Source organism: Drosophila bipectinata, chromosome 2R (genome assembly GCF_030179905.1).
Source record: "Drosophila bipectinata strain 14024-0381.07 chromosome 2R, DbipHiC1v2, whole genome shotgun sequence".
Taxonomy (NCBI): domain Eukaryota; kingdom Metazoa; phylum Arthropoda; class Insecta; order Diptera; family Drosophilidae; genus Drosophila; species Drosophila bipectinata.
Window position 1 is genome coordinate 1,568,146 of NC_091737.1, and position 16,097 is coordinate 1,584,242.

At 36.4% G+C, this 16,097-nt stretch overlaps 1 protein-coding gene across 6 annotated transcripts in view; it reads right to left on the reverse strand.

Annotated features, from left to right (window-relative positions):
* Positions 1-4,295: 4,295 nt before the first annotated feature.
* Positions 4,296-16,097, reverse strand: part of sxc (O-linked N-acetylglucosamine (GlcNAc) transferase sxc) — a 50,753-nt gene continuing 38,951 nt past the window's right edge. For 5 of the 6 annotated variants that reach the window (XM_043211058.1, XM_070278184.1, XM_070278182.1 and 2 more), the window contains one exon: positions 4,296-4,684. In XM_043211058.1, coding sequence (XP_043066993.1) covers positions 4,417-4,684 — 268 coding nt within the window. In that variant the 3' untranslated portion in view covers positions 4,296-4,416. Of the gene's footprint in view, positions 4,685-10,432; positions 10,467-10,536; positions 10,552-16,097 lie in introns of those variants that run through there. The other variant, XM_070278181.1, reaches the window with a different exon arrangement.

Consider the following 16,097-nt stretch of genomic DNA (forward strand, 5'->3'; position numbering starts at 1 on the left):
ACGACCATTCGCATATCGACCAGAAAGCATCGTAAGAATGGCTCTGGAATGGAACCCACAAGGATGCAGAAGAGTGGGTCGCCCAAAGATGACCTGGCGCCGTACAGCACTGCTAGAAATATCCCGGCAGAACATCAGCTGGGGCAAAATAAAGTTAGGTGGAGAGCCCTTGTAGAGGCCCTAAGCTCCCGAGAGGAGTAATAAGAAAAACAAAAAAAAAAAAAAACGCACACACTCAAATTTTAAACATGTGTACGTTTTGCCCCCACTGATGTACATGCAAGTCACATGATAAATGCCGGTGAAAAGAGAAAACAAACTTCAAACTTTGCGCATTTTCCATCTGCCGCTTTTTTTTTTTAAGCATCAATTTTTACTTGTTTATAATTTTCCTGCACTATCTTTTATATTCATTCTTTTTAATGGTATGTACCTCAACATCTATATATAGAATAGAAGTGAAGAAGTAGATGGAATAAAGAGATCAGTGCTTAGTGAGAGACAGTTGCGCTGTCTCTCTCTCCGCCACTGCTCTGCGGAGGTGCATGCTCCAACACATACTTTTGCGCCATTAAAAAAAGAATAACTGTAGCCCCACTTCTACGGCCATACTACCAATTGAGTAGGAAAACAGACTAAAAAATCTGTAATTCGTCTAAAAATTATCCAATTTGGCTACTTTTTGATTTATAAGAGTAGATTAGCTATTGGAACAGTTTGGCATTAAAGAACATTTTCCAAAAACATAATTTTGGCAAAATTTTGACAAAACTTGATCTACGCGAATACCATACGAGTACAAATTCCAAATCTTAGAGTTTTGGGCTCGTCTTCAAGATTCACGAGTTCAAATTTTAATTTTGTATGGAAAATTTAAATCCTCTAAATATGGTTTTGAATTAAATTTGCTTTTCAGATATATATTAAATCAACTATAAAAATAGATTGGCATAAAAAGTTTTTCAAAAATCCTTTCTGTACTGTCGCTACAGAAACTCTTTATTTGAGTGGGCGGGAGGGGACGTAGCAAAATGTTGAAACAAAATTGAACTGCGTTGGCATTGTAGGAGTCTCCTTGCCAAATCCTATGACTCTATCCCTTATAGTCTCTGTGAGCCACTCGCTCATATGGACAGACGGATGGACAGGTTATATTGGACAGGACTTCAGCTGCTATGCTCAACAAATTCAATGGCCGTGTTATCTATATCGTGTTATCCGTGATATAGGCGATGTCAATTGGCCGCCAAGATCATGTGATTTGACACCGTTGGACTTTTTTTTTTGGGGTTATTTGAAAAAAAGGTTTACGTCGGTAAGCCAGCAACAATTCCAGAGCTAAAAGATGAGATACGAGGGCTGTCTGATAAATAACCGACCTCAACGTGAAGCTAGCGGCACATCTGGAAAAAAAAAAAAGTTTCTACTTCAAATTGTGCATATTATAATAGCTACTCGCCAAAATTTCAGAAATTTATCTTGCGCAATTATCTGTTGACAGTCGTTACTGTAATTCATTTTCATTTTACTGCTACGGCTCTGCTCCCGCTCTCGGAAAAAGTGAAAGCGGTAGCAATAGCAAAGCCATATTTATATGCATCTCGCTGCTACGGAGCAGTAAATGCAAACCCTGGTCACGCTCGGTAATAAAATTAAAAACGGATTGAATAGCGGACAATTTATGCCATATGCGGGCTGTTCAGACGAATGTGGTATATATGTATAAACATGAAATTTATAAATATTTAACGAACAGTATCATTTAAATGCAAATAAATTCTATGTCTCCAAAATCTTGTGATTTTTTCAGAAGCAAGTTGGGAGTCTACCAAAATGAGGACTCCACCACTCCTTCGCAGAGGTCGATCACGTCTAAAAGTTGTGTACTTACTTGGAAACATTCGAAATAGAGAATATCATAGTATAACATAAAAAATTTATTACAATAAAAACTAAAAAAAAGTCTCAAATTACTATCTTTAAAAATAACAAAGTTGGTATTTTTACCAAATACCAAGTACCATTTCCAATCATTCAGTTAGTGGCAGCTTAAGATATAGTTCGCCGATCGATAAATTTGGTAGGATCTGGACGAAGTTCCAACTTTATATCTTGAAAAACATAAAAGTTGGCAGGTATAAGATATAGTCGGCCGATCTTACATGCTCATATAAACTCGGAGGTGATCCTTATCAAGAATACCACTTCACTGCGTTACACACTTTTGGAATAAATTATAATAGAGGGTATTAGGCATCTCTGAATTGTCGCCAATTCCAAATTTATTCGAAAAATTAATTACTCCTGATTTGCAACATCTTTGCTCTTCGATCATTTCCCCATGTCAGCATGGCTTCATTTAGCATCGCTCCACCACCACTAAATTACTGGAGTTGACATCCTTTGTCATAGATGGCTTTCGAAAAAGTTTTGAAACTGATTTTATTTGAATAGACTTCAGTAAAGCATTCGATTTAGTCAATCACACACTCCTGTTGAGTAAACTGAATCTTCTGGGATTTCCTACAGACCTCTTAACGATCTACTAAATTGAAAAAAAGGAAGTCTCATTTAAAAATGTAAATTTCCGCTTGGTCCGTGCTACAGGGAAAGTCACAGGGTCTCTCATGAAAGTCATCTTTGCCCGAAACTGTTTACTCTTTTTTATTAACTCTCTAGTACTTATATTTGCAGATGATGTTAAGCTTGTCTTCAATACAAAGCCGCTATGCAGATGATGTTAAGCTTGTCGTCAATACAAAACCGCTGCCCAATGCAAGCTTCAATCCGTTCACGGAAATTTTCAAAAATGGGGTTTAGCGAATTATTTAAGGGGACCCCCCCCCCATTCTCGGTTTTAAAAAATCGATTTTTTTTTTTAAATTTAATTCGAACTTGTAACTATTCAAGAATGTTCCCTGAAAATTTCAAGTAAAAATTTCAAAAACTATTAAAGATATAGCCGATTTATGGTGGAAGCCTCAGGCGACGGCGAGAGCCGTCTCAAAACTTTAAACGCGTTTTTCTCGAAACAGTGTTTTTACGACTGGCGCATGAGGTTACTCAAAAACTATTAATCCAATCGGTTCCAAATTTTAACACGTTATTCTATACATATATAGCTCTCGTATGAACTAGGATAAATCAAATCGGTGAAGATCTTCTTTACTTTTCAACTCGATTTGTGCCTGAAAAAAATGGAAATTTTCAAAAAAAAATGAAAATTAAAAAAAAAAAAATTTTAAAGGTCCGCCATTTTGTTAATTTTTGAGCGAAGCTAATAATCCAAGTTCATACGAGAGCCAAACATGTACTTTTTCCAATCCCGTTGGAATTTTTGGATTCAGATGTGCGGTGAGCGGAAATCACATGCGCCGCCGAAAAGAAGGGCTTTTCTTTGATCACAAAAAACAACAACAAAAACAAAACAAAAAAAAATTCTGTGAAATGATTTTCTTCCTTTTTGTGTCTTAATATATGTAAGCACAGTTACAACCCTAAAAAATAATTTATGTTCATTTGCCAGCCCATTGAAAATCGTCAAAATTTAAAATCGAGAATGGGGGGGGGGTCCCTTTAATACCTAATGGATCATAAAGAAAATTGTCTTTGTCTTTTTATCGTTCTTTCCCTCTTTAGTCTACGTATTTACTCTATGGGATTGACTTAGAAAAATTAAACAAGGCTAATGTTCTAGGTGTCTTATTAGACTCAAATTTGTCGACCATATTGAATTTTGAAAATCTGACTTCAAATTCGTAATCAGCGACCCCAAAAACCCCTGGGTACCCAGTTTCATAAAAATCCAATAAATTAAAAAAAAAGTCGCATACCTCCAAAAATGTAAAACTTTTTTTGAGGTTAGGAAGAAACGTACACGTGCAGGACCAAAATGGACTTCAGATTCGTGTTCAGCGGTCCAAAATATATGGGGATAGGGTACTCTGATCTCCCAACCCGGACACTTTTTTTTTTTTTGTGTGGCTGTGTAATTATTCCTCTTTTCACAAAACGGGGGCGAGACAAGGCCGGGTGCACATGCGCAAAGCTCGAACAGGGGACAAATGCATACCGTGATAATGAGGTGTTAATTATCTTAGCGATAAGAGATGCGCAAGCCGATCAAAGATGCGTCGTCGACCGAAACACTGTCGCTATAAGTAATTATATAAAATAGAGCATACTAATATAATTAATAAAATCATTCAAATATACTATTTGTGCTGCTCATACAGGACTAAACAGGTTTTTTCAGAATTTCGAACGCTTACAGCTTTCTTTAAAATACTTGTAGGTGTGTGAAATATTTTTTTGTTTTAATGTTTTGCGGAAATATACAGAATAAATGTAACATATATTCGTAATGAAATTATATTCTTGACCTTCAAGCGCCACTTAAATACCAATTCCATTATTTCACTTTTCTTCTATGGCAGAAATGTGATCGGGTAAGTCACCATTAACAAATTTTTCCCACATTCGGAAAAATAATTTTTCTAATCCTTTGGCGTACTGTGAGCAATCAAATAATGGACTATCAACACGAGCTTTCCAAACTTTTGCCCGAAGAGCTTTTAAGTATTCCCGCTTAGTTCCTAGGCGTATAGCAATATTTTGATATTCTTCTCTTGTAGACGCTATTAGCTCGGGGCATCCAAGTGTAGCCAACTGAGAAGCAGCCACTCTGAAACGATAAAAAATATAATTTATATTTGTTTTAATAAAGTTTAGATAATAATAAAATAAAAACAAGAAAGCAAAGCTAACTTCGGGCGGAGCCGAAGTTGATATACCCTTGCAGCTAAAACCGGATATATATCTCAAACATCGGATATAGTTGGCCGATCCTTATGGGAATATGAATATATAATCCAATTTATTACAATACAAAATCTAAAAAAAGTCTCAAGCTTCTATCTTCAAAAATACCAAAGTTGGTATTTCTACCAAAAACCATTTCCGATCGTACAGTTATATGTCAGCTATAAGATATAGTCAACCGATCGTTATGAAATTTGGTAGATCGGATTAACTGACCAAAAATAGAATTTGTACCAAGTGCCAGCTTTCTATCATCAAAAACACGAAAGTTGGGTCATTTCCGATCGTTCAGTTGTAAGGCAGCTATAGGATATAGTCGGCCGATCCTTATGAAATTTGGCATGTCGTATTATGTTGCCAAAAAAAGCTCTCACCTAAAATTTGAACTCTCTAACTTTAAAAACACCAAAGTTATACCATTTCCGATCAATCAGTTATATGGCAGCTATAGGATATAGTCGACCGATCCGGGCCGTTCCGACTTATATACTGCGTGCAAAGGAAAGAAGGATGTGTGCAAAGTTTCAAGACGATAGCTTTAAAACTGAGAGACTAGTTTGCGTAGAAACAGACAGACGGACAGACGGACAGACGGACATGCTCATATCAACTCAGGAGGTGATCCTGATCAAGAATATATATACTTTATAGGGTCGGAGATGTCTCCTTCACTGCGTTGCACACTTTTGACCAAAATTATAATACCCTCTGCAAGGGTATAATAAGAGTAAATGTAATATTTCGATTTTGAAAGTATTAGTTTTTAAGTATCAATCTTCTCTCTCTTCCTCTTAAGCGAACAGTCGTGTTTTTTTTGTGCGCACTGCGTTTATGTAAATATTGCGTTTATCAATATTGGTAAACCGGTGTTTAGTTGCTTGTGAATCGAATCAATTGAGAATCTTAAGTTTTAACTTAAACCGTATCGGTTCGCGTATGCTGTCGTATATTTGGAGGCGAATTAATGATTTGTTTAAATTCAATTCCAAGCATAGCTCAGCTCTGCTTCTTCCCCGTCTTTTCTTAATTTCTGCATTTTTTTTTCTTTGCATTCTCTAAAGCAGAGGTCGGCACGGCCCTATCTCGGGGGCATAGGAAATTTCTCTGCCCGAGCTCTGCCACACTCACACAGTATACATGTGTGAAACGTCATGCTCACAGCCTACTTTCTGCTATTCGGTTCTAACACTAATGCGGTAAAATCATATCAATGTATTGGGGTGCCGACCACTGCTCTAAATCTTCCGCTTCGGCTTCCTATAGTTGTATATACTAGTAGTATAGTATAGTATTCTTATAGTTGTATATAGTAGTAGTTAGTATAGTTGTTTTTTAACTTTTTATATATTTATTTTGTTTTGTTAATTAATAATACGGAATTTTAACTGGTCTGTTCTATGAAGTCTTGTAACAAGACAATCTCCTCATCCCAGCCTACCATCCATTGCTGGCTATGTGAAAATGTCGTACACGCCAAGTGTGCCGGGTTCACTGCCTCAGTTTCGGATGCCATTTCCCGTAGGTCTGGTTTACTTTATTGTTGTGAAAATTTTAGTGCTGTCCAACACGAAATGAAGTCGTTCATGAGACAGACTATGAATGGATTTAAAGAGTTGATCACTGGTTTTCATAAAATCAATGACCAGCTCTGTGCGCTTGACACTCAGTTTAGCGGCCTTCAGCTTCTAGTGTCAGTTTAGCGGCCTTCAGTCCCCTCCTAAGCGTAAAAAATCCGCTCTTTGTGATCCGCCTCAGTCTGCTCAGCCGCCAATAGTTAGAACTTAGAACAATTCGCCGTCCGAATTTCTCAAGGAAAATGAGCAATTACCCGACATGTCCTCCGCGGTATCCCTTCAAGTGATACCACAGGTCCTAGTAAACGAAACCCCCGTCAGATTCACCCAAAAGGATATTCCACAGTCCGGACCCCCGGCACCGACTGATGCTGTAGTTCTCGTACCTGCGACACCAAAACCCTTACAGGTGATTCCTCCATCGAAACATATATTTTTTTCTCGTCTTGCCCCTGATACTTCAATGATTGATATATGATTGATATCATATCAAAGCCAAAACAAAAGCCTATATAAAGGTGGAGGACATAGCTAAATTTAAATATAATTATGTAAGGCGCAAGTCTTCAAGACTGATGTTCAAGACGATTTGTTCACCCAGTTTTTGTTCAGAGAGCATTTTCATCCAAGCACATCAGTGTAGTTCCGTGAAGAAAATAGTTTTAAAACCAGTTGGGGTGGAATCCTCATTTTGGTAGACTCCACTCTTGTTTCTGAAAAGGCATCACAAGAGTTTGGTGACATTGAGTTTATTTGCATTAAAATCATTTTGTCCGAGAAATCTTTATACATTACATGTTCGTATAGACCGCCTTCGTTCAATTAGCTTATCTTATTTTCTGTACGTTTTTCTCCGAGAATAGGCTGCGTGCTAAAATAATGTGCTTTGTGCAAACCCCTTATATAACTTTCCAACTTATCTTTCGAAACCTTTTTATATTTACATAAAAAAGGGAAAAAGTCCGATGCCGGCAATCACAGAGGCATCTCTAAATTGTCGGCAATTCCAAAGTTATTTGAAAAATTAGTTACTCCCCATCTGCAACACCTTTGCTCTTCAATCATCTCTCCTTGTCAGCATGGCTTTATTAGGCGTCGCTCCACCACCACGAACTTATTGGAGTTGACATCCTTTGTCATAGATGGCTTTCATAAGGGATATCAAACCGATGTAATTTAGACAGACTTTAGCAAAGCATTTGATTCAGTGAATCACTCACTCTTGTTGAGTAAACTGAATTTGTTGGGATTTTCTATAGACCTATAGACCTTCTATGGAAGGACACAAAGGGTCTTATTTAAAAACACACGTTCCCGTCTAGTCCGTGCTACATCTGGCGTCCCTAAAGGATGTCATTTTCGCCCGTTATTATTTACTTTTTTTATAAATGACTTGCCCTCTGCTTTAACGAACTCTCTAGTTCTTATGTATGCAGATGCTGTAAAGCTTTATCTTCAATACAAATCCATCTCTGCCCAATGCAGTCTTTAGTCTGACCTTGATAACTTTCAAAAATGGTGTTCAGCTAACAATTTAATACTTAATGGATCAAAATGCAATCTTTTTATTGTTCTTGCCCTCTGCAGGCTTCGTATACTTTTTATGGGATTGCCTTAGAGAAATACGCTCAGGTTAATAATCTCGGCGTCCTATTAGAGCACAACACGACCCTAAAGGTCTTAAGTTCGAACTACAATGGTCTCTACTCTATAACATTTCTCTCCTGTCCATCAAATTTTAAGTAAAGAATTTTAAATTTCCTTACTAACACCTTCTAGCTTAATATATTACAAATAGCTTAATATTTACTAATTATTCGTTTTTCGAGCGCCCCTCGGTCGTCCGGGCCTGGCCTTGTCTCGCCCGGGCGTTTTTCGTTTATGCGATATAAGCTACCTGCTGGTCGTCGTGGTTCAAGTGGTTCCTCAGACGAAACACCTAAGACTTATCTCATATTTGAGTTAAGGTTTTTTGAAGTGAAACTTCTTAGGGCGCGATATGCGTATTCCGTGTCCGGTAGTATGAGTCCCAGTGCAACGAAAAGTGATGTGCTTTTCCCGTATGCAGAGAAGCGTAGAGTGGGTAGAAGCGTAGATACGCTTCTCAACTATCCAGCAAGGCGTATAGTGAGTGGTTGAGGTACCAAAGCCTGGGAATTTGAAACACTCTACCTTCACTCTTATGAAGGCGACGTCACCGCGCAAGGAGTAGTGACGCCCCACGACACTCACACAAAATAAAGCATTTTGCTTTATTTTGTTGTGTGCTTTCAAATTAATATTTCTTGAACGACGATGCAAAAATAAATACAATTTAAAATGGATTGTCATGCTTCAGGCTTATACTATTTGTTAATACTAATAATTATTAATTATAATTTTAATAATATATAAATTCTTAATTCAGAACATAGTCTTAATTTCGCCTTTTGCGAAATTTGACTGTTTAGGAAGGAAATGCGGAGCAGCTGTAAGTGTGGGGCCAAAAAATACAATGGGGCGGGAGTGGGACACGCCTAATTTGCTTCAAAAACTTGTAAAATATCTTGCCTCGTTTGCAAATTATTTATTAATACCACAAAAACTGAGCTAATTCCAGCGATTTCCCGCAAACAAAAGTACGGAGCAGAACGCTCAAGGCAGGACAGGGCATTTAAGGGGTTATATACAGTTGTGATATATGAAAAAATCGATTTTTTTTTTATTGCATATTCTTTAAGTATATTCTATTGGGTGTACTCCCACAAAAATTGATAACGATCGGAGCATTAGATCCGAAGCTGTAGCTATTTATAGCACACTATCTGCATATAAAACTTGAACAAACTTGAAACTTTAAACGCGATTATCTCAGAATCTTTTTTTTGGGAAATTACCTTTGCGGTGGACACGATTACTAAAAAACTACTAATCCGATCAACACCAAATTTTGACCACATATTTATTATGATATTAGCTAGTCCGTGAACGAGGGATTTTCCATTTTTTTGAAAACTCCCTTTTTAAAGCACAAAAAACGAAAATCTTATACCTTGAAAAAGTAAATTTTTTGTTTCAAACGTCGCCATTTTTTTTTTAATCAAAATTTTAAAAAATCCCTCGTTCACGGACTAGATAATACAAAATACTAACTAAACTTTTTTGAATTTTGGATTTCGGATGAACCGTTTTCGAGAAATCATGTCCACCGCAAGACACCATCGAAAAAAGACGATTCGGGAATTCGGCTATAACATTTTTGTTATGTAATATCTTTTTATGAAAAAATTTAATTAAGTACATAGAAACATGTACTAAACAACGTCGGTAAAACATTTTTCATAAATATTTTCTATGGTGTCAAAAAAAAATCGATAAAAATACATATTTTTGCGCGGTACAACTGTATATAACCCCTTAAGCATGAGATAAGCTTGTTGAGATATTGAGGGTCAAGTTGGCCACGTTATCGGCAATCCGGCTACCCTAGGTGGGTCTATGGAAAATAACTAACTATGGACACACCGAGTTGGACCTATGGTACACCGTTTTACGCCTATGGGGGCTACAGACTACTGTGTACCCGTCGACCCACCTTAAACTATGGGGTCTCCATTCCTTCGACAGAGGAATTGGCCACACAAATCCCGCGACCAGAGGGTATGAAGGTCCCGCGACCTTCATATATACACAGACGGTTCAAAGTTAAAAGGTCAGGTAGGAAGCGGTTTCCACTGAGAGCGGCTGTGTCTAAATGAGTCCTTCAGACTGCCCGACCATGGCCCATCCGCTTTAGGAAAAGATCAATGATGCTTTTCGCCCTCACGTGACACTGGTTGATGGAAACGTCGCAGCTGGACTAACGGTGCCACACTATTATTACTGTAGGAGCTATAGGGATGTAGAGGAGGAGGAGACAGTCACATACCTCTTGTGCTACTGCCCTGCGCGTGGTCGCAGTCGACTCAAACAGAAGGGTAGAACTCCTTAAGCACTGTAGTAGATAGAACAGTCCTCGAGATGGACGATCCAATCATTGTGACCGACCGACAATCTGACATGATAGCGTCCCGTTAGCACATTACATTTGGTCTATAAGGTAGTAAATAAGGTACCAGAATTGTTCAATAGTTCTAGACCATTTAAAGAAATTTCACATTACCCTTTTTGTGTCCACCTACGAAAAAAATAACAAAATGTATTGAATTATGATTTATCACTGAGGACGACGACATGCCTTAGCGTGCGCGTAAAAATAAATATATATATATATGACCGATATACATATGGTGCGAACGTCAATCATATCTCTCAGTGAGCGATGTTCAGTACACGAGCATTTTACGAATCTCTCAACGTAAAACACTCAACCGAAAACCAAAATGGATTATTTACACTTAGAAATCAAAAATCAGCCAAATCGGAGGAAAATTTATATAGGAGTCATAATCTTTTAAGTATGCTTCCCTACTGAATTGGTAGTATGGCGTAGGGGGGCTGCTGTTGTTTTGCCATAGCGCAAAAAGTATTCAACACAAATTTTTTGCTAAGAAAGCATAGCGTTGAAGTTTAAACTTTAAAGGTTAGTTAAATTTTTGGTGGAAGAGGTGAGCACCAGTATAATATACCTTGTATAATATACCGTCCTTTATTGTTGTAAATGATGTATTTTAATAAATTTTTTTTATAATAAAATTCTAATAAAGATTTATATACAGTCCTAGTTCCAAAGTTGAGCTCCGCCCAAGTTCGCTTTAGTTTCTGGTTTTTGCGCGTTTTTTCTGAATAATACAAGCATATTTGGAGCATCAAATGCAATGATATAAAATTGTAAATAAAGTTTACAGTGATGTTTTTGATTTTCCGTAGTGTTGGTTAGTAAACCTTTATCCTGCCCTTTGTTATATTAGTAGCGAGATATTAGCAGCTTTGACGACATCCGAAAAAGTTTTTTCTGCATTTAAATATTTTATAAGAGAAACCCGCAAAAAAAATAATGTTCCCCCTTGCAAATATGAATAACTTAAATATAGAAACGTTAATAACTTACAATAATTATTGTAAATAACCTTAATTATAATATTTTTTATGGCTAAAATCTTTTTTTGCAATGAATAAATTTAAAACAAGAAAGGAAAGCTAACTTCGGGCGGAGCCGAAGTTGATAATCCCAAGCTTCTATCTTCAAAAATACCAAAGTTGGTATTTCTACCAAATACCATTTCCGATCGTTCAGTTATATGTCAGTTATAAGATATAGTCGGGCGATCGTTACGAAATTTGGTAGGTCGGATTAACTGACCAAAAATATAATCTGTACTAAATTCCAGCTTTCTATCTTCAAAAACACGAAAGTTGGTTCATTTCCGATCGTTCAGTTATATGGCAGCTATATATTTGAACTTGTAAAATTTGAACTCTCTAACTCTAAAAACAAAAAAGTGATCCTGGAGGTGATCCTGATCAAGAATACAGTAGCGGACACTGAAATCCGGACAGGCAGAAAGTACTATTTTTTTTAGTTTTTTTCAGCCAGCGTTTACTTCATGGAGTAAATTCTTTATTAGTTTTGGTTCTTTAGTATTTAGTTGGTCTTCGTTAAGTTTTTAATACGGCCTTTATTCTTAATGGCATAAAATCTACCAAGTGTTCGTTAGTTCTCTTAATTATGTCTTTATAACAGACACTTTCCACTGTCAAATTAAATTCTTTTATTTTTTTGGGTTTCTTTTTATGTATTTTAACTTTTAAAATAGGCCAACGATTTTGAATCGGATACAAATCAGGACTATTGCCTGGCCAGTCTAATGTTGATATTTCATTTTTCTGCAAATAGTTTATAAATTTTAGTTTACCTAAATTTTAAAAAAATAATAGAAATTTAAAACTTTAATTATCGTTTAAGGGGAGGTTCTTTTGGATTTTTTTGAAAAAATCGATTTTTTTTTTTTATTAAAATGAAAGTTACACATGTGCCAAGGTTGTGCAAGGTTGTGCATACCTGCCAAGGGATATTTCGATACGACGCGTATTTCTTGAGCTAGAGCGTTTCAAACATACCCATGATAACAAGAAAGCTATCTAAAGGCAAAATTTATAAAAACTTTAAACACGTTTTTCTCGGAACCATGTTTTCAAAGCTCTTGTCGCGCACAGGGCTCGTTCTATTGATCCAATTTCTTTCATTCAAAAAATGTTTAAAAGTACATACTTTTTTGTATGCCTTATACCTAAAATTGGCATGAAAAATAGTTTTTTTTTTATAATTTTTAAACGAGATCAAAGTAAGAAAAAAAGAGAAAAAATGTCAATTTTTTTTTAAACGTCCATGAAATTGGTTTATTTTTACCAAAATTAATTGTCGTTAGGTATAAGGCATAGGAAATTCCATCAATTTTAATAAATTATATACATTTCTAATTTAAGTTCACTACCAGCGGCCCTACATTTGACAAAGCAGAAAAATAGAGGTCTACGAGATCCGCCATTTTGAAGCCGCCATTTTGAATTTTTTTTAATCGTTAATAAACAACGAATCAAAAGTTCAAAAGCATAAGTTCGTATGTCTTTTCATTTTCCCGCAATCCATTCTCAAAATTTGCTTAATTTTCGGAAAAAGCCAAAAGAACCTCTCTTTAAAACGCGGCTCGACGATATAAGGTGCGAAGCGACAAAGAAAAAAAAGAGAGAAAACAAAGCTGGAAGAGCGCGAAAGAGAGATAATGCAATCGGTATTGACCGGCGACCACTCAAATGCAAGGACGAGGGTGATGCACTAGAGATTGAATGGGATAAGGAACGTTAAAGCGGAGTAAGGACGTGAGGTTTGACGTCACAATTTGGTTGTGGCGATTTATTTGTAGTCAGATTTTTCGGTGGTTGCATGACCCGTTGCATGGCTCTCTGATTTCCGACGGTTTTTTGATCCAACGAAGTTTGTGGCATTCTCTAACCAGATCTGCCGAGGATTACTCGGATAGAAAAAAACCTCCTAAGGGCATAATGGAACAATGGACAAAACAAATGGCGGCCTTCAGTATGAAACACGCTTACGTAAAATGGGGGTCTTTATGGGAGCGATCAATACCTTCAAAAATCGATACCAGTGAAATGTTTCTGATGAAAAATAGTATCACATCCCGAAATCATCTCAATTACTTCCAACGTCAGGGGATTTGATTTTACATTAACCTATTTTCTCTCGGCAATCACAATCAAGTACAAGCTATGGGCTTCGATCAAATCGTTTGCTTGTTGCTAACGATTAATTTCGTTGAACTGTTGTTAAGTCAAAATTCATGGCATTTTTACTCGAGTATAATTGTTTGATTTCAATCATCTGTTGTTTGCTCGAGAGATTCGGTTATGATAGTTGTGATAGAAATATTTGATGCGTTTAATGCACATCAAAATTATGTGCTCTGTCTGCCTGTAAACATTTTTTAAGATAAAATAAAGCAATAGTATAATATATTATACAATTTATTTACATTTTGATTTTGTTTCAAATTTATATATTTATTATAACTTATAAATTTTCCAATTTATTTTCATTTTTAAAAAAGGAATTTAAAAATATTATACTGTCTACAGAGCCAGGTGCAAGTCTATTACGCATCTCTGTTATTACGTTTCTAGCTAATGAAAAAGACTTCTCTGCTGCTGCACTACTGGATGGTATGGAGTGTAAAATTATTGCAACCGTATACAGCCTTGCCAGCCAGTGCTTTTGTTAGTTTTCCACCAATCCATTAAATGGAAATTTTTTACATTTCAACAACTTCTTTGGCATATTTATCGACTTCTTCGATTGGTGTTTCTTCTGCCTTGGATGCTAATCTATTGATTAATTTTGAAAAGAAATAGGAACCGCTTGAGGTATTTATAGACTGATCCAAATAATCACTATTGGAACTGTAGGTACTACAGATTTGGCTATCAAACGAAAATATTGATGTCTCTGTTGAAGTTGAGGGTGTTGACGTACTCATTTTGATTTGATTTTATTGGTTTATCAGCAATTAAAGAAACACAAAATTCTTTTACCGTGTCCAAATCAGCTGTTTGCATTGATATAGCAGGCGGGTACAAAAAAATGAAACTTTATGCTACAAACAAAGGTTTTCCATCCATACCTTGTCAATGTTTTCTAAAATGTTTTGTTTCAATTTAATGAATGCTGTAATATCATTGGGATTTGGACACAAATTTTCCTTAATTTTTAAAATTGACGGAATAACAAAGCATAGTGATGGTGAATTTGTCGTCTGAAGTTTAAACTTTGGTTGCCTCCAATTTGGCTTTAGCAGAGACTTGTTTTAGCACAATCATTGCATTTATTTCCTTGCAACATTTGTGCCGGTAAAAGTTAGACGTTTGTCCGTTCTTCGATTTTAACGCAACCGAACAAGTACGGCAAAACACAAAACCGGGCACAATTTGGTCAAGTTTATTTTTAATCTCCGAAAGAATGTTCCACAAAGAACTGCGTCCTTTACGTTGCCCAGAAAATCTATATTCACCGCGATTAATTTTTTCCAACACAATTTTATTGTTTACCTCTACGGTAAAACTTTTTAGAAGTTCTTGTGGGACAAAATGTGACACAAACACAATGTGACCGACATCGGATAGCATTTAAATCAAACATGTTTGACTATAATTAAATTTCGGGTATTGGTTACTATCATAAGAAAATCATATATTGGCCCCATTACTCGTGTTTGGAACTTGTTCGTCGACATTGAGTTGGAAACGAAAGTTCAATACTTATACCCCAAGCAAACGGAATAAATCAAACAGAGTATTGAATCTGTACTCGAGTATGAACAAAAATTTTATACTCGTTCCAGTTTTCTGTTCCAAACAAATGAAAAATTTTCCCCACAGAATTCCCAACAGAGTTCACAATTCGCAATAGAGTTGAACTTGTTGTAGTTGCAATAGTTGTGAATTTCACATACAGTAATACAATACAGTTAGTGAAATTTCTTGACTAGGTGTTTAAGTTAATAAGTTACACTGCATAAAAAAGTTAAAAAACAAAATTTTATTTTTATATCCTTGCAGAGAGTATTATAATTTTGTCCATAAGTGTGCAACGCAGTGAAGGAGACATCTCCGACCCTACAAAGTATATATACAGTAGCGGACAATGAAATCCGGACACCTAAGTACTTGCACTAAATGTGAACTTTGCATTAGTGTGGTAGGAGCGCGTGCTATTATATCGAGTTGAAATTTTTTCGTTATATCCGGAAGGTATATTATACCAATTGGCTTAAGTACAAAAAATATATAAGTTCGCACATTGAGTTGAATCCACGTTTGAATGACGAAGCTGATATCAAATTATCCACAAACACTCTTGAATCCGTCTTGGTCGCAGCAGCTCGCGTATCAACTCCACAAACGCAAAAAACATCGTACAATAATAGATACACGAACGTTGAAATAGAGCAGCTCGTTCTAGCAAAGCGACGCTCACGGCGAGAATGGCAATCCAAAAGATCACCATCCACAAAACAAAGGTTAAAAGACTCTACAGAGAGGCTCTCCGCTGCACTTCGTCATGAAGAAGAAAGGTCCCAAAAACATTACATAGAAAAGTTATCCCCAATGAGCTCTAAGTTCATCTCTCTGCGCACCAATCGAATCTGCAATGCCAATAAGGACATCCACAGGCAACTGGGCTCGAAGCGACGAAGAAAGAGCCGTCAGATT